General features: G+C 44.5%; 1 protein-coding gene across 1 annotated transcript in view; it reads right to left on the bottom strand.

Moving 5' to 3' along the window:
- Nucleotides 1–402: 402 nt before the first annotated feature.
- Nucleotides 403–23,342, bottom strand: part of LOC120018529 (protein turtle homolog B-like) — a 104,969-nt gene continuing 82,029 nt past the window's right edge. The window contains exons 7-21 of the mRNA XM_038961752.1: nt 22,061–22,205; nt 20,836–20,981; nt 19,262–19,404; nt 18,838–18,978; nt 18,595–18,714; nt 18,212–18,362; nt 16,193–16,316; nt 12,218–12,393; nt 9,165–9,391; nt 8,771–8,855; nt 8,381–8,542; nt 8,240–8,285; nt 4,095–5,726; nt 849–979; nt 403–617 (exon numbers count right to left, since the gene is read on the bottom strand). Coding sequence (XP_038817680.1) covers nt 403–617; nt 849–979; nt 4,095–5,726; nt 8,240–8,285; nt 8,381–8,542; nt 8,771–8,855; nt 9,165–9,391; nt 12,218–12,393; nt 16,193–16,316; nt 18,212–18,362; nt 18,595–18,714; nt 18,838–18,978; nt 19,262–19,404; nt 20,836–20,981; nt 22,061–22,205 — 3,644 coding nt within the window. The remainder of the gene's footprint in view (nt 618–848; nt 980–4,094; nt 5,727–8,239; nt 8,286–8,380; nt 8,543–8,770; nt 8,856–9,164; nt 9,392–12,217; nt 12,394–16,192; nt 16,317–18,211; nt 18,363–18,594; nt 18,715–18,837; nt 18,979–19,261; nt 19,405–20,835; nt 20,982–22,060; nt 22,206–23,342) is intronic.

The following is a 23,342-nucleotide window of genomic DNA, read 5'->3' as shown; positions in this document are numbered from 1 at the left end:
AGGTTTAGTCCACTGTGTCACTGTAACACCTCAGATAGACTCCTCAATGACCAGGGACTTTTAAGGTGTTGTGAATTATTTAGATCAATGCATTTTACTACAATAGGAGATATTGTCCCCTTTTTCATTATTTTATGTATTTACATTACAGATGTTTTATCTGGTGAGCCTAACAACGTTATCCTCGGGGAGACACGGAAAACATCTTTATTTTGTCTCAAAATTATTTGGAAAACGCTAGAGACAGGTTACCCACTGCCAAAAGCTGAATGGAATTAATCACATGATTATCATAATTTCTGTATGGGAGTTATAGGGAGATCTTGGTTGGCGGGTCAATGTAGTTGCCACCCATGGCTTGATCTGTCTGTGAGTGACAGTAGTGAACATACTGGTCAGTGGTCAGTGGGGAGTCCTGTAGTTGGGCCCGTCTGAGTCTGTACTGGCCAGGATGGCCGCCTGGTCCTCCTCAGAGCGTCTGCTGCGGCGCAGGAGGGAGGTTAGAAAGAGATATGGGTTCTTCCTGTTCTGCCTTTTCCTCTTCCTGTGGAGGTAGAGATCTTCTCTGTGAGCCGAGGGGGTCTGGGATTGCTGCTGGGTCTGAGAGGGAGACACACCTAGGGATGGAGAGGTAGTGTTATTGAGGATACAACAGAGAGGCATTTAGTATGGTCCCAGACCATACTAGTGTTGTAAAGCCAACAACTATGGTAGTTACATAGGCATGACAACGATGGGATTTGGCTTTACATCACAAACAAATTTGAGACCAGGCTACAAGGAACTCACTAAATGCTGTTGTTTTTGGTTCTTCTAACAGTGGCATATTCTTTAGTTCAGAGACTGACCTGTTCTTCTCCTGGAAGTGGAGTTGTTATTGGTGTTGGCAGCCACTCTCTTGGCTTTAGTAATACAGTGGTGTAGCAGTGACTGTAAGCTCTCAGACCCAGCAGGATCACTAGACGCACCTAGAGGTTCCCTAGAAAGAGGAGGAGACAGGCACAATACACATGCTTTACATTAACTCACCACCAGAGGACGCTATCCTCTCAGTGATTAGTTAGATGGGGTGTCAGGAGGACATTGATTCCGAAAGGCTCTGTAATATTGAACCATAAATAAACTGATGATTTGGTGAGAAATTCATAGGCTTCAGATTGTGAGGAATTAATAAGATACTATGGGATGAACAGGGTTAATTCTCAAAAAAATTATGACGGAATATGTCAATATTTTGTCACTTTCAGATACCCATAAAATGAAAATAATCTCTATACTGTATTTGTAATAACAATTTTCAGAAGAAAGGCTCCCGTTTTTATAGTTACTGAGTTGCTCCTCTTTCTCTACAGTGAGAATCTATGTTTTTTTTGTTGAGTGGGGCAACAAAGAGGATTCTCCTCTTTGATAGCTCTATGTGGATTATTTTCATTTTATGAGTGACATATCATTCAAACTCTGCCTAATACTGAACATATTTTCAAGGGTTAAAGATGAGCAGTCTCTATCATTGGCTAATTTTAAATCCATGTCAAATTGAGGCACGTTGATGAGCCTTAAACAGAAAGTTATCTATTTTTAAATATACTTTTACCTCATAATGAATACATTTGTTTTGTCCATCATAGAAAGATGCAAATAATGATACTAAGACCCCAAATAATCTCATCAACACCAAACATTTACGTTCAGGTTCATGAGATTAAATGTTTGTTGCCATTAAATTACTTATTAATACACCAGCTTCAAAACCTGACTCGAGGATACGTAAAGACAAGTGATTCTACCAAAACATATTGTTTCAAAAGGCATACTGTAGGAACACAAAGCTTTAGAGGTGGTGTCCTTCATAGTGTCACTGTAGAGAGAGAGATTGAGAGCCCTTAGCAGAAAGGGGAGACAAATATGAGAATTAAAGCATTCCTCGTTAGATAAATACAACAGTATTTTCATAATCAAAAATACTGTGTGCAGGGGCCACAGTTAGTTAGTTAGATACATTACATTTCCATAAAACATGAACACTGTACATCACACTTTCATCAACATGAACATTGTGTACAGAGGCTTCACCATGCTGACGGGAGGAGATGGCAGGAAGAGGAAATGGCCGTTAAAGAACAGTCACATGACAGGAAGAGGAAATGGCCATTAAAAACAGTCACATAACAGAAACGAAAGCACTTAAGACGACGAATGTTACGAAGAATTTAGTCTTGAGAAATATTGTTATTCGTTTGAGTAAAAAATAGATATTTTGAGAAGGCATGCATGGCATTTTGCACATGGAACAAAACTTTAAAGGGGAATACTCCAGTCTATCAGTAATCTGGGTCCTCTATTGATTCAAGGCTTTTTTTGTGCAGGGAAACCGTGCCTGTATTTCAAATACATTTACATTTACATTTAAGTCATTTAGCAGACGCTCTTATCCAGAACTTACAAAAAAATACTGCTCCACAGTCCTAAACAGCTCCTAATATTGCTCACCAGCCTAATCACTGTGCTCAACAGCAGGCATGTTGTGCCAAAGAACTGTAGGAAATGTAACCTGTATGTTAGCAGTTAGCATTAGAGCTAGCAAACTTGAATCCAGTAAAGAGGCTCAAACCAAAGTCAGCGATTCCCCTTTAAAGGAGAGAGTGATAAGAGCCCTCCCCTGCTGACGCCTCCCCTCTCAGACATGGGTCCGACCCTTACCTATTGCGGCGTAGGGGACCGTCTCACAACAACGCTGCCCAGATAGCTGAGATCAATCAAAAACAGATGAGGTAAGACCCCTGAGCCCTCACACTGTACAAACCAGCAGGCCTACACTATACTTGCCCATATGACCATGACATTGTAAAGGGGTGGAAAAAGAGCAGGGCCGCTTACGCTAACCTGGCAATCCCTGGGATTCAGAAAGGTAGGAGGTGGGTGTGAGGGGGAAGGGGGGAAGGGGAGAAGCATGTAGGTATACAGACAAAAGGGGATAATTATATGCGCCTCAGGTATATTGCTCTCTTGTATGTATTTTTCTTGTCCTGCAGAGCATGTACTTTATGACTATGTTGGTGTAATATATAATAATAGAGATGATCAAGTAGTCCAAATGGTCTCAGGTTATTAAAAAATTGGTGTTTGGCCATAAACCTCAGAGGTGCAGTAAAATCTGCTTTGGCCTTCAAATGTGTGAAAATCATTCCTGAAATAGAAAGCTTATCTGACCAATAATGATGATGAATATCGTGAAAATAATTTTGATACCTTGTACATTTCATATTTCATTTGAGCGGTAGAAGGCACTCAACCTTTAAAGTTAAAGTGTAGGTCTCACTCAATCGTAATCTTTTAGTTTAGCTACAGTATCATTTACCACCAGTTAAAAAACAGGAAAGCCTCTGATGAGAAGTCATAGGTGGGCAATAATACAAGAAAATCAAACATGTAAGAATAATTATTATCTCACTACACTAGGATTCAGACTTTTCAATCAATAAAAAACACGGTATATGCTAGTTAATTATTTAGTGTAGCACGTGCTCCCATATGTCTTCCACCTGAAATCCTTTGTTGCAGATTACACCTTAATGCAATTGTAACGTTTTACAAAAATATTTGGTTAGGTTTTCTGCCAACATTTTCTTTAGCAAACAGTATTTTATGTGAACTATGGCAGTTACAAATCACCTTTTCTTCCTAAAATGAATGAGTTCCCATACAGAGAAAAACAAAAATATCTTATAATAATAATTACAGAACTCAAAGATCAATATCAATATCTTCAGATGTGTCTTTGTTCTAGGGTTAAATTACAAAATGTGTCAATCAGGACTTTTTATGTGAAAAAGTTTGCCCTGATTCAAATGGGTATATTGACAACATTTGAATAAATAACTTGTTTATGACTGATCAAATGTGTGCCAAATGCAAATACATGCTTGCTGCATATAAAGCCTAAATATGCATTCTTGGTATGCCAAAAGTAAAACATTAAGTAATATTCTATAAACTGGGGATACATTTAGAATTGAGTGCCCAGGTTGGAGAAGTTTGTTGTGTTCGTTAGTTAGTGCGTTGCTGTCCCTGCCGGACCGGTGTAGGTCACCTACCCTGAGGCGGATATCTGGAGCTGGGAGGGCTCTGAGGGCAGCATCTCCTCCTCTGTCCTCCTCTGGGACGGCCACTGCCCGAACACATCCCTGCTCTCCAAGGGGGGAGAAGGGGACTGGGAGGGGTAACTGGCTGCTGTAGAAGCATAGGACATGTGGGGACGGTAACTGGGGCTGGGCCTGCGGCTTCCCTGCTGGCCCTGGGTGGGGGAGGAGGCCAGGGAGGACCTTCGGGAGAAACTGACGGTGGCTTGGGGGTGCAGGGTGATCTCAGGCATCTCCAGAGAGCGGGAGGTGCGGAGGATGCTGGGGTGGGGTGGTGGGCGGACTAGGATATCTGGGGAACCTGGCTGGGTGCTAAGGGGGCTCTGGGAGAGGGGGGAGAGGCGGGAGGGTTGGAGGACCAGCGGGGGCAGGGAGGGGTCTGTCCTACGCCTTGACCTCGGGCTGAGCCAGGACTGGGGGCTGCTGCTAGGGGCTGTGCTTGGGCTCCCTGCACGGGCTGATGGGTCAGGGTAAGGCAACACTGGTACACCCACACCATGGGATGTGTGTCTGAGCTGGCCGAGACTCTGGCCCTGTTGCATAGCTAAGCGCCTAGCTGGAGGGCCTGGGGGTTGGTCTCTGCCCTGTGGAGCCATGGGGACCTCCAACTGCAGGAGCCGAGGGCTGGGGAGGTGCAGGCGGCTGGGGGGGAGAGAGTGGAGAGGGGGGTACGGTGGAGGGTCGGGAAGGTCCTGGTGATGATGTAAGGGATGATGAGGTGGATAAATGAAGCGGGGCCCCTCTAGACCCAGGAAGGGGAACTCGTGAGGCTGCCAGCTGTCAGGTGAGCGAGGGGAGCGAGGGGGAGGGCTGTGTGGATGTGGGAGGGAATGGCCAGAGGAAGTGTACTGATGATGGAGCTCCATCTCTTCCCTCTCCTCTGGGATGGAGGGATAACCGTAGGGCCCCCCGTCAGCAGTGCCTGGGGGGGAAGACAGAGCGGAGCTATGCGGACTGATGTCCGGCATGTAAAAAGGTGGCGGAATCCCCGATTCACCGCGGCCTAGATACCCATAGAAGGGGACCTGGGGAAAGTGCCTGTAGCGGGAGGCTGGGGCCTGCCCTGCAGCATGATGCCCACTGCCCTCCACAAAGCTCATACCTTCCATGGGCCTGTGGAGGCGGGGGCTGTAGTTGGGGGGCTGCGTGGACTCCAGGCTGGAGGATGTTGGGGAGAGCTGTGGTCGGAGCGTGGCCATGATCGGGGGCAGGGGCCCGGAGTCAAAGTCATTCTCCTCGTCGGACTGCCGGAACTCAGGATACATGTCGGACTCCTCGGCGAATGGGAAGCCCTGGATGCGGCGGTGGGCTGATGGCGGGCTGGCCATGCTGAAACGGCCGTCGGGACCGCGGCTGATCAGCTCGATAGGGCTGGTGACCTCTGCCTCGTGCTTGGACACGCTGTACTTCTTGCTGGCTATAGCACGCTTGGTTTTCTTGTAGAAGGAGAGCTCTTTGTCCTTGTCTCTCTGAGGGCTGGGCAGTCTCCTGACATACAGGCCCGGGCCGTGGGCCCCATCTGAGGACAGGGACTGGGGCCGCGAGGCGGGAGGGGAGCTCTCTGGACTGATCTTCCCAGAGGACAGCCTGTCAGAGACAACCAACACAGAGACAGACACTCAAACATGATGGCTTCATAATGAACCCATTAAACAGCAGTTATTAATCAATAAACAGCCTAATTGTGCACAGTAAAATAGCATTTATCCACAGTATGCATCACTACTATGCTAGACAGATGAGAAAATCCAAAGCCATGGCACCATGTCAAAGCAAATACACCTGTTTTATTTGTGTTCCACCCCTGCATTATGATAGTAGCCAGTGCATTCTGCTAGCATTGAAGCTAATGACTTTAGCCACGGCGACAGTATGAGAGAGGAACCATTACCAAGCAGCCATGACAACCGTCTCACAGATATTCTTTAACTCGCTCTTGGGCAAAAACTGAGGGCCATTTGTCTTGTTGGGGACAAATGCTTTTGTGGCATAAGAAAAACACAGATGACTTCCAACTAGGCCTTTTTTTCTATTTGCCACACACCAGGAGCAGCATTTCACTGTAAGGTCTACACCTGTTGTATTCGGCGCATGTGACAAATAAACTTTGATTTGATTTGATTTGTAAACTACACAGTCAACTATAGTGCATATACACGGTACTGTACATGCAGCTGAGCCAACGCAAACACAAATCCCTATATGGTGCATATACAGTATACTGTGCATGCAGTTAGGCCAGCAGAGCACTAAGTAAATCAAATCTATAAATGCATATATTATCCATGCAGCCAAGCCAGCATAGCGTAGTGCAGCACAACACACACTGTGGCATGGTGCAAGCAGCTAAGCACTCACAGGGAGCTGGCTGGTGGGGGCATGTAGCTGCTCCTGGCTGGTGCGTCCCAGCAGGGCTCTACCCCTGGCAAGGGGGTGAGAGGAGGCCTGCGGTGGGAGACACACAAACGACATGGGCCACGGTCATCTGTCAACTAAGCCAAACCTCCACACAACACAGGAGGGACCATCATGGCGTCACAAGAGGACCATACTTCACTAGTCTGATATAAAAGTCCCTGCCAAGTCCCCTATAATGCCATTTTCATTCACTTGACCATCTAGATATTCCAAGAAGTTAAAACATCCAATTCCTTTTAACATAGACCTCTCTCCAAACCCTTTACATACACACAATATACACTACACGACCAAAAGTATGTGGACACCTGCTTGTCGAACATCTCATTTCAATATCATGGGCATTAATATAACAGCCTCCACTCTTCTGGGAAGGCTTTCCACTAGATGTTGGAACATTGCTGCAGGAACTTACTTCCATTCAGCCACAAGAGCATTAGGTCGGGCACTAATGTGGGCGATTAGGCCTGGCTCGCAGTCGGCATTCTAATTCATCCCAAAGGTGTTCGATGGAGTTGAGGTCAGGACTCTGTGCAGGCCAGTCAAGTTCTTCCACACCGATCTTGACAAACCATTTCTGTATGGACCTCGCGTTGTGCACAGGGGCATTGTCGTGCTGAAACAGGAAAGGGCCTTCCCCAAACTGTTGCCACTAAGTTGGAAGTACAGAATCGTCTAAAATGACATTGTATACTGTAGCGTTAAGATTTCCCTTCACTGGAACTAAGGGGCCTAGCCCAAACCATGAAAAACAGCCCCATATTATGAATTGTCAAACTTTACAGTTGGCCCTATGCATTCAGGCAGGTAGTGTTCTCCTGGCAAGCGCCAAACCCAGATTCTTCCCAGATTCGGCCAGATGGTGAAACGTGATTCAACACTCCAGAGAACGCATTTCAACTGCTCCAGTATCCAATGGCGGCAAGCTTTACAACACTCCAGCAGACGCTTGGCATTGCGCATAGTGATCTTAGGCTTGTGTGCAGCTGCTCGGCCATGGAAACCCATTTCATGAAGCTCCTGACAAACAATTATTGTGCTGACGTTGCTTTCAGAGGCAGTTTGGAACTCGGTAGTGAGTGTTGCAACAGCAGACAGACGATTTTTACGTGCTACTCGCTTCAGCACTCGACGGTCCCGTTCTGTGAGCTTGTGTGGCCTACCATTTTGCGGCTGAGCCGTTGCTGCTCCTAGACGTTTCCACTTACAGTTGACCGGGGTAGCTCTAGCAGGACAGACATTTTATAAACTGACTTGTTGGAAAGTTGGCATCCTATGACGGTGCCACGTTGAAAGTCACTGAGCTCTTCAGTAAAGCCATTCTACTGTAAATGTTTGTCTATGGAGATTGCATGGCTGTGTGCTCTATTTTATACACCTGTCAGCAACGGGTGTGGCTGAAATAGCCTAATACACTAATTTGAAGGGATGTTCACATACATTGTATATATCGTGTACATTCAAACTATACTCATGTCCTAGCAAAGCTACCCTGCCCTGACAGATGGTTCTCAACGGGAGTGAAACGAACAGAGACCATAACAATAACCCTTATAACAGGTAAAGACGAGTTGATGTTGCATCTAAATTTAATCCAGTGACACTGCATTGTGAATTGGCATATGAGCTCAAAAGATTGGCTCCTATTTTTTAAACTCTCTGGTTTTGTTTTTAGTACTTACGATGAGTCAATGCTTTTCCTGAAGTGTGTTACAGACAGGGGAGGGTCTTAGAAGAGACAAAACAGAGATTTAGAGATTACAACCAAGACCAGAGAAAGGACAGTAGAAATTAAACAGAAGTTAGAAGAAGTGCAAGCATACCTGGTTTGCGTTTGAGTTTGCGTTGGTGCTGTTTGTTGACGAAGCAGGCTGCTAGAGTACTGAAGAGCACCGCAGCCGCCAGAAAGCAGATGGTTGCCACAACGCCCGCAACCACGGGCAGCGCCAACCCCTCTTCAGTCACCTCCGTAGGGGGGAAGGGATCTGAGGCGGAAGAGGTACCCAGGGGTTCAGAAATGGGGCGGTGGAAATGGACTTCACCTTCAAATCATGAACTTCACCAATCTCATGGAAGTAATGGATTTAATGGAGTGACATATTAGCAGAATATGAAATATTCTATTTCATTGTAGCTATCTGGGAATATTTATAGAATATTCTCTTAATCTAATTCTGAATTGAGGTGTGTAATATATTAGGTGTAACACTTACCTGTGCTGGACACTCCCACCACATTACTGCTCTCACTGATGAGGTCGTCCATGACGGCCATGACTCTGAACTCATACCAGGACTCCTGTCAGGGACACAAGACAACACACTCCTCCACTGTCCATTCCACACACATAACACAACCACAGTCCAATTCACCTCAGCATAACCACTGTCTCAAAATAAAGGTGTCATTACCCCAAAATAACTGCCATCTGCAAAATAATAGAGGTAACACTTTACATATACTTAAAAGGATTTAGTAATTCATAAAGTGTTCATTATTATCTTATCGACAGTTTATGACACTGTAATGAACAGTCATTACACATCGGCAGTTGTCACTATAAACAGACAGCATTGTTTATACATTGAGGTATGTATGGCCCTTTACCTGGACTAGGTCCCTGGCCATCAGCTCAGTCTCAGCGGCAGAGATCAGATCATCGAGGACCTCCCACCTCTCCCCGAGACGGAACTCCATGATGTAGCGGTCGACAGGCGAGGAGTGATTGGCTGGCGGGAGCCATGTGAGCAGGACGCCGTGCTGTGTGCGATTGGCTGTGAGGCACCGTGGTGGAGTAAGAAGCACCTGTGGTTCAGGGGTACTCAGGGGAGACACTAAGGGGTCAAGAGAACAGACCCGTTAAAGAAGGAAGTTAACCAATTCATACTATTCAAACAGTCATAACAAACCCATACTGTACATTCACATGTGATCAATCAGAGAAAAATGGAAGATGGTAAGAGCAATTACAAACTGCATTCTACAAGATGGCACTAGAGAGCAGTAGTGTCAATGATATTGTGAGCTTACAGAATCAACATGACACACTGATGTGCAAACATCTCAATACAAATCAGTTGTGCTTCAAGTTAAGGCGTAACATAAGCTATAGAGTTATCTAAAAAGAAACATGCATTACAAAGAGTCTATTCTATGTACAGTGCCTTCGGAAAGTATTCAGACCCAATGGCTTTTCCCACATTTTGTTACGTTACAGCCTTATTCTAAAATGTATTAAATAATTTCCCCCCTCATCAATCTCCACACAATACCCCATAGTGAAAAAGCAAAAATAGGTTTTTAGAAATGTTTGCTAATTCATTCAAAATAAAAACTGAAATAACACATTTACATAAGTATTCAGATCCTTGACTCAGTACTTTGTTGAAACACCTTTGGCAGCGATTACAGCATCGAGACGTCTTGGGTATGACGCTACAAGCCTGGCATACCTGTATTTGGGGAGTTTCTCCCATTCTTCTCTGCAGATACTCTCAAGCTCTGTCAGGTTAGATAGGGAGCGTTGCTGCACAGCTATTTTCAGTTCTCTACAGAGATGTTCGATCGGGTTCAAGTCCGGGCTCTGGCTGAGCCACACAAGAACATTCAGAGACTTGTCCCGAAGCCACTCCTGTGTTGTCTTGGCTGTGTGCTTAGGGTCATTGTCCTGTTGGAAGGTGAACCTTCACCCCTGTCTGATGTCCTGAGCGCTCTAGAGCAGGTTTTCATCAAGGATCTCTCTGTACTTTGCTCCGTTCATCTTTGCCTCGATCCCTTACTAGTCTCCTAGTCCCTGCCTCTGAAAAACATCCCCACAGCATGCTGCCACCGCCATGCTTCACTGAAAGGATGGTGCCAGGTTTCCTCCAGACATGACGCTTGGGATTCAGGCCAAAGAGTTCAGTCTTGGTTTCATCAGACCAGAGAATCTTGTTTCTCATGGTCAGAGTCTTTAGGTGCCTTTTAGCAAACTCCAAGCGGGCTGTCATGTGCCCTTTACTGAGGAGTGGCTTCCATCTGGCCACTCCACCATAATGGCCTGATTGGTGGAGTGCTGCAGAGATGGTTGTCCTTCTGAAAGGTTCTCCCATCTCCACAGAGGAACTCTAGAGCGCTGTCAGAGTGACCATCGGGCTCTTGGTCACCTTCCTGACCAAGGCCCTTCTCCCCCGATTGCTCAGTTTGGCCGGGCGTACAGCTCTTGGAAGAGTCTTGGTGGTTCCAAACTTCTTCCATTTAAGAATGATGGAGGCCACTGTGTTCTTGGGGATTTTCAATGCGGCAGAAATCTTTACGTACCCTTCCCTAAATCTGTGCCTCGACACAATCCTGTCTCAGAGCTCTACAGACAATTCCTTCGACCTCATGGCTTGGTTAAGAGAATCGTTCACATACATTGGCACATTCTAAGGTCCGATGATAGTATCGGTAATGTGTTTTCGGACCTTCCCTTGGTCGTATTCTCGCAGGGCAGAAATCTCAGAGATCAATTGGTAAACTCTGATTTACTGATTTACCACCCCAAGATATCCCTCCTGCACAATGTCTATTTGCGCCCCTACTGGATGGAAACTACAAGTGTAATGGATGTGCTTAATGCAATGGCACTTACAAATGTAGATCCTTCAAACACCCACACACAGGGAAACAGATCCCAATCAAAGGTATTATCACGTGCTCCACTAAGGCAGTTATTTATCTCATAACTTGTCCTTGTGGTAAAAATGATGTGGGTAAAACAAAGCGCGAATTAAAAGTACGAACCTCGGAGCATCGTAGCACCATTAGGTGCAAAAACTCGACATACCCAGTTGCGGCCCACTTTTTGGAAACAAACCACTCAATTTTGTCTCTACGTTATATTAGCATCGAACATGTCACCCTCCCTAGGAGAGGGAGGGTGACATGTTCGATTTATTGTTAAATGTATTGTTAAAACGAGAGGCTGCCTGGATTTCTAATTTAAAGAGCCTTGCTCCCTTCGGTCTCAACGTAGACTTTGATCTGAAGCCATTCTTGTGATTATTGTGATTTTGCTTTTGTAAATGTTTGTAGGCTTATGTAGACAAATTGTATCTATGATCGTACGTTATCCATTTATGTTTTTTGTATGCTATTTTAATATATGAGAATTAACCAATGATATCAGGCCACACCCGGCCATGATTACAGACACATGTGTCTTTTAACACTATATAAATGAGTCACCCCGCAGTGTTTGTCATTATACCCTGATGAAGACAGCTTGTCTGTCGAAACGTTGGACATTACATTTTTGCATCTGAGCTCCTAGAGTGTGCGGCTCTCCTGTATTGTTTTAATAGTTTTTTGCTCTGACATGCACTGTCAACTGTCAGACCTTATATAGACAGGTGTGTGCCTTTCCAAATCATGTCCAATCAATTGAATTTACCATAGGTGGACTCCAATGAAGTTTATAAATTTGCAAACATTTATTAAAACCTGTTTTCACTTTGTCATTATGGGGTATTGTGTGTAGATTGCTGAGAAAAAATATATATTCATCTATTTTAGAATAAGGCTGTAACGTAGCAAAATGTGGAAAAAGTCAAGGGGTCTGAATACGGCACTGTATCTATAGGATAGGCATACAGTATCAGTCTAGTGTAGGCAGCTGTTCTGGTGCTGGTGCCACTTACCTACTGTGTTAACAGTCACGACCTCGCTGAAAGGGCCTGTGCCCAGCTTGTTCTGTGCCAGGACGCTGAACTGGTATTCTGTCCTGGGCTCCAGCCCCGGCACCACCAACCACGTCTGAGACCCCGACACCGGCATGGAGTGCCAGTCATGGGGGCCAAAATTCTCCTTTTTCAACCTTGGGGGACAGAAACACAGAGAGAGCTATCAATACTAACTAACCTGCACCCGACTATAAGGTCAGTGGGCCATTCTGGTAACACTCAGATAGCCAGTCTTATGTAGTGTGCCTCTGTCAAACTACACAGGCAATGGGTCACAGTGTTACTAGGCTATGTTTTACTCTATTTAATGTCCTCCTCACAGTCATCATATCTGTAATTTTAACTAAAGGTAATTAGATCCCTTTGACTCATACATTTATGAGTAACAGCTCTCTGTACAAAGTAATTCATTATTTTAGTACACAAGAGATGCCTCCACTCATATGCAATGTTCCTCAAAGCACATGGTTTAATATTACAGTCAACACATTTCCATTAAGTGCCATCAGGCCATGACAGAGAGATGGATGAGAATGGCTGTTAATATTAAACTGCCAAAAGCACCACTTCTATCAGATGATTAATTCACACACAGCCCCCATTCAACACAGAATGGCTTTATGACTGCAGACATGTACATAAAATTATAATGGTGATTTTATGGCACCTCGTGGATGTTGCCTAATAGAATGTTTCTGCAATGTCTTTCCATTACATCCCATGACACCTTTAATAAACAAACACATGAATTATGCATCTTCGGTGATTTATTGTATGCCCTACTCTTCAACAATGCAAATACTGTAAATACATATACTGAATAACTGAGAGTAACATTACTGGAGTACTGAGTAATAAACCATTAGCATTGTGCATTGTAAAACTTGCCTGTTGAAGATAATATGTTTCCCCCTGGATACTGTTGCAGTATTTCATGTAATTCAATTATCAATAGGTTTTCTTCTTGACAATAAATCAGATCCCAACTAGGGCGGTCATGAAATTTTAGCAGCCGGTGATTGTCAAGCAAATAACTGGCGGTCTCATGTTAATTAACATAAACCTATTCAGCATCTCCTGGCTTTCACACATAGGCTACAAGCCACTGATGCAGACATCTACATTTTAAAAAGCCTAATAAATGCATTTATTATAGCCTACACCATCACATTAATCCATTATCTATTTTAGACAGGTCTAAAGAACCATGATATGAAGAAACATGATATAAAGAAACAGAATAGCATACTCTGAGTTGTCCTTATGTTAGGTGCTGATCTGGCTATGCCATTTGGCTGTGGGCTTCACTAGTTCATTTAGCAGACAAGATTTGCTTAGAATTCCATGGCATTATTTTATATAATTTTATAGTATGAAGAACACAATTGAACAAAGCTGAATAAAATAGAAAGGATATTTTCTCTAAATTATTTGAGGGAGTGCGCACATGCGGCTATTCTGTGTTGGGCGGTTAACAAAGAAACAGGTTCTCCTATATGCTTAAAACCTTTTCTCAATAGGGGGTGCTGTTTTCACTTTGTAAAAATTTTGTTCCCAAATTAAACTGCCTCGTACTCAATTCTTGCTCGTACAATATGCATATTATTATTACTATTGGATAGAAAACACTCTCTAGTTTCTAAAACCGTTTGAATTATATCTGTGAGTAAAACAGAACTCAAGTTGGAGCAAACTTCCTATGAGGAAGTGAGAAATCTGAAATCAGGCAGGCTGTTCTGGGGTCAGTTTATTAATTTGCATGTCTTCTATTGGTCGAGATGCACTGCATACGCCTTCCCCTAGATGTCAGCAAATAGTGAGAATTGGAATGGAGTTGCTAGGCAGATCTGAGGCCATATAAATGGTCTTGGAACGTGGGGTGCAGTCTTTTCAACATTTGCCATGACGCAAGACAGACCTCAGGATGGCGTTCTGGAAAGCTCCCGTTATAGGCCTTAGATATATCCGGCTCTGATTTTATTCGATATAGGTGTTAAAGACATCATAATGTTGTTATTTTAAACCGAGTTATATCAGTTTATATCAGTATATTGCAATTTTCGGATATTTCTTAGTGCTGCGTTATAGTGAGTTGGACACGTCTTCGCCACATGGCTAATGTTTACTGCTAATTCCAAAGTTGAAGAAGTTATTTGGCTACTTTAGTTGTGATACAAACCTAGGCTACATGAGGTGTGTGACTATGATTTGAAAAAGTCACACAAAAAAAGGCATGTGCTGTTTCTTACCTTAGACTAGCTGAGCATCATTCACAAGTGATCATATATAATTCACAAGTGATTGTGTATTAGTGGCTAATATTGTCACCCATCAGACTATTCTTGATTTAATCTTGTCTTTACATATACTAAATAATATATATGTGAAATTTCTTTTGATTTAGAATGGACCATTGTCATGCACCTGTCTCGAAACAGGGGCAGGGGAAAAAATACATGTCATCTATGCACTTAAATAGCGAATGGAGGATGCTTTTCCTGTGGTTCATTTTCATGCCAGCCAGGTAGGCTGTACTCCTGTTGTAAAGAGAAGCAATGTGCTTAATATTAGGAAAGGTGAGAAATAAATATAGTAGGCTTAGCCTATAGAAAGCTGATGGGATCCTATTTTTAATAGAGGCCATCAAAAATCTGTTGTCTCACGCAATTGCATATGCTATAGAAATGTTGCGCAACACGAGTTCATGTTCTTTCATGAAGTGTTTGATTAGAATTTTGAATACATTTGCATTGATGTCAGAGTGATTAGAGGGACAATAGAGTGCTGAGTACCAGGCAGTTAGCAAGTTTGGTATGTTTCTAAGGACCATCAGCAGCATCAGAGCTTGGAGAAGCCTAGTTACCGTGACGAAACGGTCCCGTGGAATTATAATTATTATTTCTTTATTTATTTTACCCCATTTTCTCCCATATTTCGTGATAACCAATTGGCAGTTACAGTCTTGTCCCATCGCTGCAACTCCCATATGTGTAACGCTCGTCGTGGGTGGAAGAAGAGGAGGACCAATGCGCAGCGTGGTAAGTGTCCATATTGTTTTAATAAGAATACTGAACACTGAACAAAAACAATAAAATGACAAACGAACAGTCCTGTACGGTGAAGCAAAACACAGAACAGAAAATAATCACCCACAACACACAATGACAAACAGGCTACCTAAATATGGCTCCCAATCAGAGACAACGACTGACACCTGCCTCTGATTGAGAACCATACTAGGCCAAACACATAGAAAATTACCTACAGAACAAAACATAGACAAACAACATAGAATGCCCACCCCAACTCACGCCCTGACCAAACTAAAATAAAGACATAAAAAAGGAACTAAGGTCAGAACGTGACAATATGGACTCGGGAGAGGCAAAGGTCGAAAGCCGTGCGTCCTCCGAAACACAACCCTGCCAAGCCGCACTGCTTCTTGACACACTGCTCACTTAACCCGGAAGCCAGCCGCACCAATGTGTCGGAGGAAACACCGTACAGCTGGTGACCGAAGTCAGCGTGCATGCGCCAGGCCTGCTACAAGGAGTCACTAGTGCGCGATGGGACAAGGACATTCCGGCCGGCCAAACCCTCCCCTAACCCGGACGACGCTGGGCCAATTGTGCGCCGCCTCATGGGTCTCCTGGTCGCGGCTGGTCGCGGCTTGGGATCAAACCCGGGTCTGTAGTGACGCCTATAGCACTGCAATGCAGTGCTTTATACCGTTGCGCTTCGTGGAATTTGAATGCGGTCATGACTCGTGATTTTCGGGGGGGCAGTAATACGGTCACATTAAGAGCCCTAAACCCTACATATCTATTGCTGATCAATCCCGAAAGTCTCTGTCCCCCCACCTCTATTAGGGGAATCAGCTGTAATCTGAGTATAAGATGTGATAGTAGACTAGAGCATGCTGGGAGTACTCACACTGGGCCATACCACACTGAGAATGTCTGCTCAAAGCCTCCGTCGTAACCCGGCTCCCAGGACACATTGGCCGAGGTCACCGAGGGCAACACACGAATGTTGCCTGGAGCATGTGGGCTGGTGCCTGAGGGTCAGAGAAAAGAGATCGTCATATTTAATACCAGAGCCATCTACAGTATACCTCTCTATATCTCTCTACTATATATTGCTCTGGCCCACACTAAAGAGTGATAGAGCAATCTGTTAGGTCTATGTGTACAGTATGGTGAAGGTTAGGATCACCATTCTACAATCCTTCAATAACCACAGTTTGTGTCAGGTGTGTTATTCCCATAACAGCTGTTTTCTCAATGTATAAAAAGCCATCTCACTCAGAATCACTATCATTGTCCAAAAATGTGTCCTATTAAGTCAAATAATGTACATTGTGCTGTCATTACCATTCACAGTCCTCTACAGTATACAACTGCCTACAATGGCTGTGAATGGCCTATTTGATTGGCTAATTAATGTAATGTCAGGTGCTGTAATGTCAGGTGTTGTTGACCAATGGTGAAGTGAAGGTCTATGGCTTGGCCAGACCATCACCATCCCAGCCCCCAGCTGTGTGGCTAAGACCCAGCACCTTTCACTGGTATTAAAAGGAGACCTGCTGTCCTAACCACTATGGTCAGAAACGTCAAATCTGTCCACTCCATACTCAGCACCTCTGACATGTCACCTGTCACTCCAGTGAGGGGACACTTGGGCAGGTGCCAGCTAGGGTGTATGACTGTGAGAGTCCTGAGAAATGCTTGTTACTCATATTTACTGTAAACACGCACAAGCAAGTCCCTTGTCTAAGCAGTACTTCAGTATACATACAGTACAGCTGGGACTAGGGTCATCATGAATGCCTAAGCAGTACTTCAGTATACATACAGTACAGCTGGGACTAGGGTCATCATGAATGTCTAAGCAGTACTTCAGTATACATACAGTACAGCTGGGACTAGGGTCATCATGAATGTCTAAGCAGTACTTCAGTATACATACAGTACAGTTGGGACTAGGGTCATCATGAATGTCTAAGCAGTACTTCAGTATACATACAGTACAGCTGGGACTAGGGTCATCATGAATGTCTAAGCAGTACTTCAGTATACATACAGTACAGTTGGGACTAGGGTCATCATGAATGTCTAAGCAGTACTTCAGTATACATACAGTACAGCTGGGACTAGGGTCATCATGAATGTCTAAGCAGTACTTCAGTATACATACAGTACAGTTGGGACTAGGGTCATCATGAATGTCTAAGCAGTACTTCAGTATACATACAGTACAGTTGGGACTAGGGTCATCATGAATGTCTAAGCAGTACTTCAGTATACATACAGTACAGCTGGGACTAGGGTCATCATGAATGTCTAAGCAGTACTTCAGTATACATACAGTACAGTTGGGACTAGGGTCATCATGAATGTCTAAGCAGTACTTCAGTATACATACAGTACAGTTGGGACTAGGGTCATCATGAATGTCTAAGCAGTACTTCAGTATACATACAGTACAGTTGGGACTAGGGTCATCATGAATGTCTAAGCAGTACTTCAGTATACATACAGTACAGCTGGGACTAGGGTCATCATGAATGTCTAAGCAGTACTTCAGTATACATACAGTACAGCTGGGACTAGGGTCATCATGAATGTCTAAGCAGTACTTCAGTATACATACAGTACAGCTGGGACTAGGGTCATCATGAATGTCTAAGCAGTACTTCAGTATACATACAGTACAGCTGGGACTAGGGTCATCATGAATGTCTAAGCAGTACTTCAGTATACATACAGTACAGTTGGGACTATCATGAATGGAAACAGAGAGCTGCAGGGTTGCTGTCAAATCCACTTCAATTCAGATTACCTGAAATTCTGAACCCTGAAGAGCTGAGAAAACACAGGGGGACGGTACCTATGACTAGGATCATCAGACACGCATGGGGACAGAGGGTTATGAGGTCACAGAGGACAGTACCGATGACGAGGAGGCGCGTGCTGGCAGTGATGCTGGTGACCACATTGGTGGCCACACACTCCCATTCCCCATGATCCTCCTTGCTGAGGGACAGGAACTGTAAGCTGCCACTTGGGAGGATGTTGTGCTTACTCTTGCTGGGCTTCCCCACCTTGAACACACACACACACGCACACGCACACGCACACGCACACACACACACACACACACACACACACACACACACACACCCACACCCACACCCACACCCACACCCACACCCACACCCACACACACACACACACAGACAGTTCACTGGGACTAGTCTGTCATATTACAAAAGAAGTTAGAATATTCCATGTTTCTCTACCCAGACTATTCCCAGCTGTAGCGTGGTTTCATACCTTCCTCCAGGTGATGGTTGGTATCTCAGGGTCTCCCGAGGCAGCACAGGGGATGACCAGCTCTCTACCAGCCTCTTGGCGGTACTCCCCACCAGGCCTCACGTTAAAGTAGGGGGGATCCTGTGGGCCGGGCCAACACACACACAATGTCACAGACCAAGTCTCACAACAAGTCTCACCAAAAGGGGGGAGAGAAGACTACACATATCACATTTGGTCAGAGGTTTCTTCCAGTACCAGTACCTTTAGCACCAGAGTGGCCGGGTCAGACTGGCCCATTGTACCCAGGGTGTTGTAAGGCATACAAGTGTAGGTGCCAAGGGAGTCTTCTGTGGCCTCCGCCACCCGGATACTCCCATCCGGTGCCTGGCTCCATCCGGGGTACTGGGACAGAAGAGAGGAGCTACACTCAACATCACATGGATGCAATATTCTCTACAACATGTCAAGGCCTGTATTCAAAACGTGTTAAAGAAGGAGTGCTGATCTAGGATCAGGTCCTCCGTGTCCATATAATCGTATTCAGTAGGGTGGAAAACCTAAAAGGGATCCTAGATCAGCAATCGTAATCTGGTATGCTTTTTGAACAGCTGTTATGGTGAATGAGGTGTAATCAGCATCAGTCCAGACAGACAGAGGCCCCCACGGATGGCAGACTGAGACTGACCTTCTCCACTCTGAGAGGGTAGCCATCTTTCTCCCACTTCACTGATATCACCGGCGGGTTGGCGTCCGCCGGGCAGCGGATGACCCCTGGAAGTTTCCGTGGAACGTATATGATGGAGGGCATGTTGAGCACACGGGCAGGGTCTGAGGGTCAGAGATTAGAGGTCAGAGACGACAGAGCACAAGGTTTTGTGCATATGGACAGGAGATGGTTTCAGTGAAAATAGACTGGAGCATAAGTCTGAAACTGTTAAATCACAATTTCACTTCTCCTATAATAAGTTGGTCGGTATTGAAACCATTGATTTTTTAAAATTTTATAATCAAATCAAACTTTATTTGTCACATGAGCAGAATAAAACAAGTGTAGACCTTACCGTGAAATGTTTACTTCCAAGCCTTTAACCAACAGTGCAGTTCAAGAAGAGTTAAGAATATTTTTACCAAATAAACTAAAGTAAAAAATAATAAAAAGTAACAAAAATAAAATAACGAGGCTATATACAGGGGGTACCGGTACCGAGTCAATGTGCAGGGGTACAGGTTAGTCGAGATAATTTGTACATGTAGGTAAGGGTGAAGTGACTATGCATAGATAATAAACAGCGAGTAGCAGCAGTGTACAAAACAAATGGAGGGGGTGTCAATGTAAATAGTCTGGTGGCTATTTGATTAATTGTTCAGCAGTCTTATGGCTTGAGAGTAGAAGCTGTTAAGGAGCCTTTTGGTCCTAGACTGGGCACTCCGGTACCGCTTGCCGTGCAGTGTAGCTGAGAAAGCAGTCATAGTCGTCTCTCTCTCTCTCTCTCTCTCTCTCTCTCTCTCTCTCTCTCTCTCTCTCTCTCTCTCTCTCTCTCTCTCTCTCTCTCTCTCTCTCTCTCTCTCTCTCTCTCTCTCTCTCTCTCTCTCTCTCTCTCTCTCTCTCTCTCTCTCTCTCTCTCTCTCTCTCTCTCTCTCTCTCTCTCTCTCTCTCTCTCTCTCTCTCTCTCTCTCTCTCTCTCTCTCTCTCTCTCTACACAGAGATCAATGACCAGCGACTTCAGAGGGAATTAGCATAGTAACAAACATGCTTAGACTGATGATTAAAAAAAACGTCTGGCCTTGTGGCATTTCCCTTCCACATATAGTAGCAGATGAACTAAAAGGTCACCGTTTCAATTCAGTCCGGCACACTGAGAAGACCAGGACTTTTTCTCTAAGGGGAGAACGACAGACTGAGCAGCATGCTATGGGGTGAGACTAGCAGACAGTCTCTGTCACTGTCTAGCAATGAAAGATAATCAACACTTCAGAGACTGGAATCATAGACAGGAAAAAATGCTAAGAATATGGTGATGAGAGAGGCCCTGCCAAGATGATGAGCAGTAGGACTATCTGAAATTCAGCCATGGGTGGAAAAGTTTCAGCAGGGTGATATATATGGTACTGCATCACCAATGACAATACTGTACAGCAGCAGTGTTCTGGCTGCCACTATGCAGGCTGTGATACTGTTGTTTCTCCTCCTGTTCCAATACAGCCAGCCTGGTCTGCCCCTCCCCCTATCTCTCCCTCCATCGCCATGGTAACACTCACACTGAACAGAGAGGTGTGCTGATGCTGACGGTGGAGTTCCAAGGCTATTGCTTGGGCTGCAGGTGTATTTCCCAGCATCCTCTGGTTTCACCCGGAAGATGTGGAGGGTTCCGTCAATGAGGATGCGGACTCGGTTTTTCAGGTCACTGCCGAGAGGAAGCAGACAGTTATCGAACATGCCATAGCATAGACACACTCCCACACTGGGGGCTGCATTAATGCAATTACACAAGTCTGCCATGAGAGGGGAGCATTTGGTCAAATGCTGAAAAGGTTCCAAAAGATGGAGGAGTTGTATGTCAAATAAATCCCCTAATTTTCACAATCACCTGATGTTGCAGCCCTCGTGTTTTCTCTCTCACTACCACTTTAAATGAATTACCCTCATGAAGAGTACACTGGCAGATATTCTATTCCCGCTGTGTTCAAACAAAGAACAAACCCACTGCACACCATGTTCATTCAAGAAATATTTGAGAGGACATTATGCAAAAGAAATAGCAGAGGGAATATTCTCATCTAAACTATGAATTAATCTAAACTATTCATTGTATATATTTGAGTAAATAAATCTTATGACTAGACCAAAGATACCCTCTTGTGATAGACTGTTGGCTCCCAGGATAGACCAAACATTGTAAGCAGCCCAACTAGGATAGTAGTGTCTCATCATTGGGTTGATTATGCACAGTCTTTTTCCAGGCCTTCAGAAAACAATTTTAGATGGGCCTCTTTCTAAGGGACTCTCTGATAGGTTGATTCTCCCAGACAGACACTTGGTCTCCCAGTCACTTGTTTTTTCTAAAACGTCTCCATCACTGAACTAAAGAGGCGAGTCTGACAGAGCTCCTGCTTCAGATCATTACTAAAGAATAAGAGGCATGTGGTATTGTCATCAGAGTGTGCTAACCCGGCTGGTGTGCTCCAGACAGCCCCTGCTAGGTCCTCTCTTACTGCTGCCGGACCACAGCATGACAGGGCACCAGCACACACACAGTCCCACACACACACAGTCCCACAGGCACGCAGACATGTAGGCACGCACACACATACACACACAGAAACAAACACACATTCAAATTCACAACACCAGGACAGGGTCTGGAATCCGTAAATACAACAAGACACTATACAAAATACTTTAAGATCACAGGGTGGAAAAGACTCAAAGACCAAAGGGAAGGTACACAGACAAACAGAAACACGATCTCGATTATAACTTTACTTCTTAGTGAAGTAGACGTTATCTTCCTCCCAAAACCAGGTGTAGGTCAGGTTTCCAGGATACGCCTCTGCTTGACAGGTGAAGCGTGCATTCTGGGATATGTTGACAGTGATGTTCTCTGGTGGTGACTTAATATACGGTGGCCCTACAGGAAACAAACAAGGCTTTTAGTGTACAACAAAACATAGACTGAACAAAAATATGAACACAACATCCAACAATTTAATAGATTTTACTGAGTTACAATTCATATAAGGAAATCAGTCAATCGGTACAATTGAAACCGAGACTCATCTGTGAAGAGCACACTTCTCCAGCGTGCCAGTAGCCATCGAAGGTGAGCATTTGCCCACTGAAGTCGGTTACGATGCCGAACTGCAGTCAGGTCAAGACCCTGGTGAGGATGAGGAGAACGCAGATGAGCTTCCCTTAGATAGTTTCTGACAGTTTGTGTAGAAATTCTTCGGTTGTGCAAACCCAGAGTTTCATCAGCTATCCGGGTGGCTGGTCTCAGACAATCCCGCAGGTGGTCCTGGGCTGGCGTGGTTACACGTGGTCTGTGGTTGTGAGGCCGGTTGGACGTACAGTAGTGACAAATTCTCTAAAACGACGTTGGAAGGGGCTTATGGTAGAGAAATTAACATTAAATTCTCTGGCAACAGCTCTGTTGGACATTCTTGCAGTCAGCACAGCAATTGTACGCTCCCTCAAAACTTGAGACATCGGTGGCATTGTGTTGTGTGACAAAACTGCACATTTTATAGTGGCCTTTTATTGTCCCCAGCACAAGGTGCACCTGTGTAATGATCATGCTGTTTAATCAACTTCTTGATATGCCACACCTGTCAGGTGGATGGATTATCTTGGCAAAGGACACATTCTCACTAACAGGGATGTAAACAAATTTGTGCACAACATTTTTGAGAAATACGTTTTTTGTTCGATGGAAAATTTCTGGGATCTTTTATTTCAGTTCATGAAACATGGGACCAACACTTTACATGTTGCATTCATATTTTTGTTCAGCGTAGATATGGATACTCAAATTATTATCTTATGACCCATTCACACAGCGTCTGTTTATTGTTACGTAGGTACAGTAGACCCCTGGCACAGGCTTCTCTCTAGTAGTCTATGAGATACAGTAAGCAGGCATATTGTAACTTGAGCCACATACTTGGTTGCCAGACTTGCAGATGCCTCCACAGCATGAACACTCAGTGCCCTGAGGTTGCTGCTCTGCTCTCTATCTCTCTGTACTATATTACAGACAGTGAAACGT

Source organism: Salvelinus namaycush, chromosome 23 (genome assembly GCF_016432855.1).
Source record: "Salvelinus namaycush isolate Seneca chromosome 23, SaNama_1.0, whole genome shotgun sequence".
NCBI lineage: Eukaryota > Metazoa > Chordata > Actinopteri > Salmoniformes > Salmonidae > Salvelinus > Salvelinus namaycush.
This window is presented reverse-complemented; position numbering and strand designations above follow the sequence as displayed.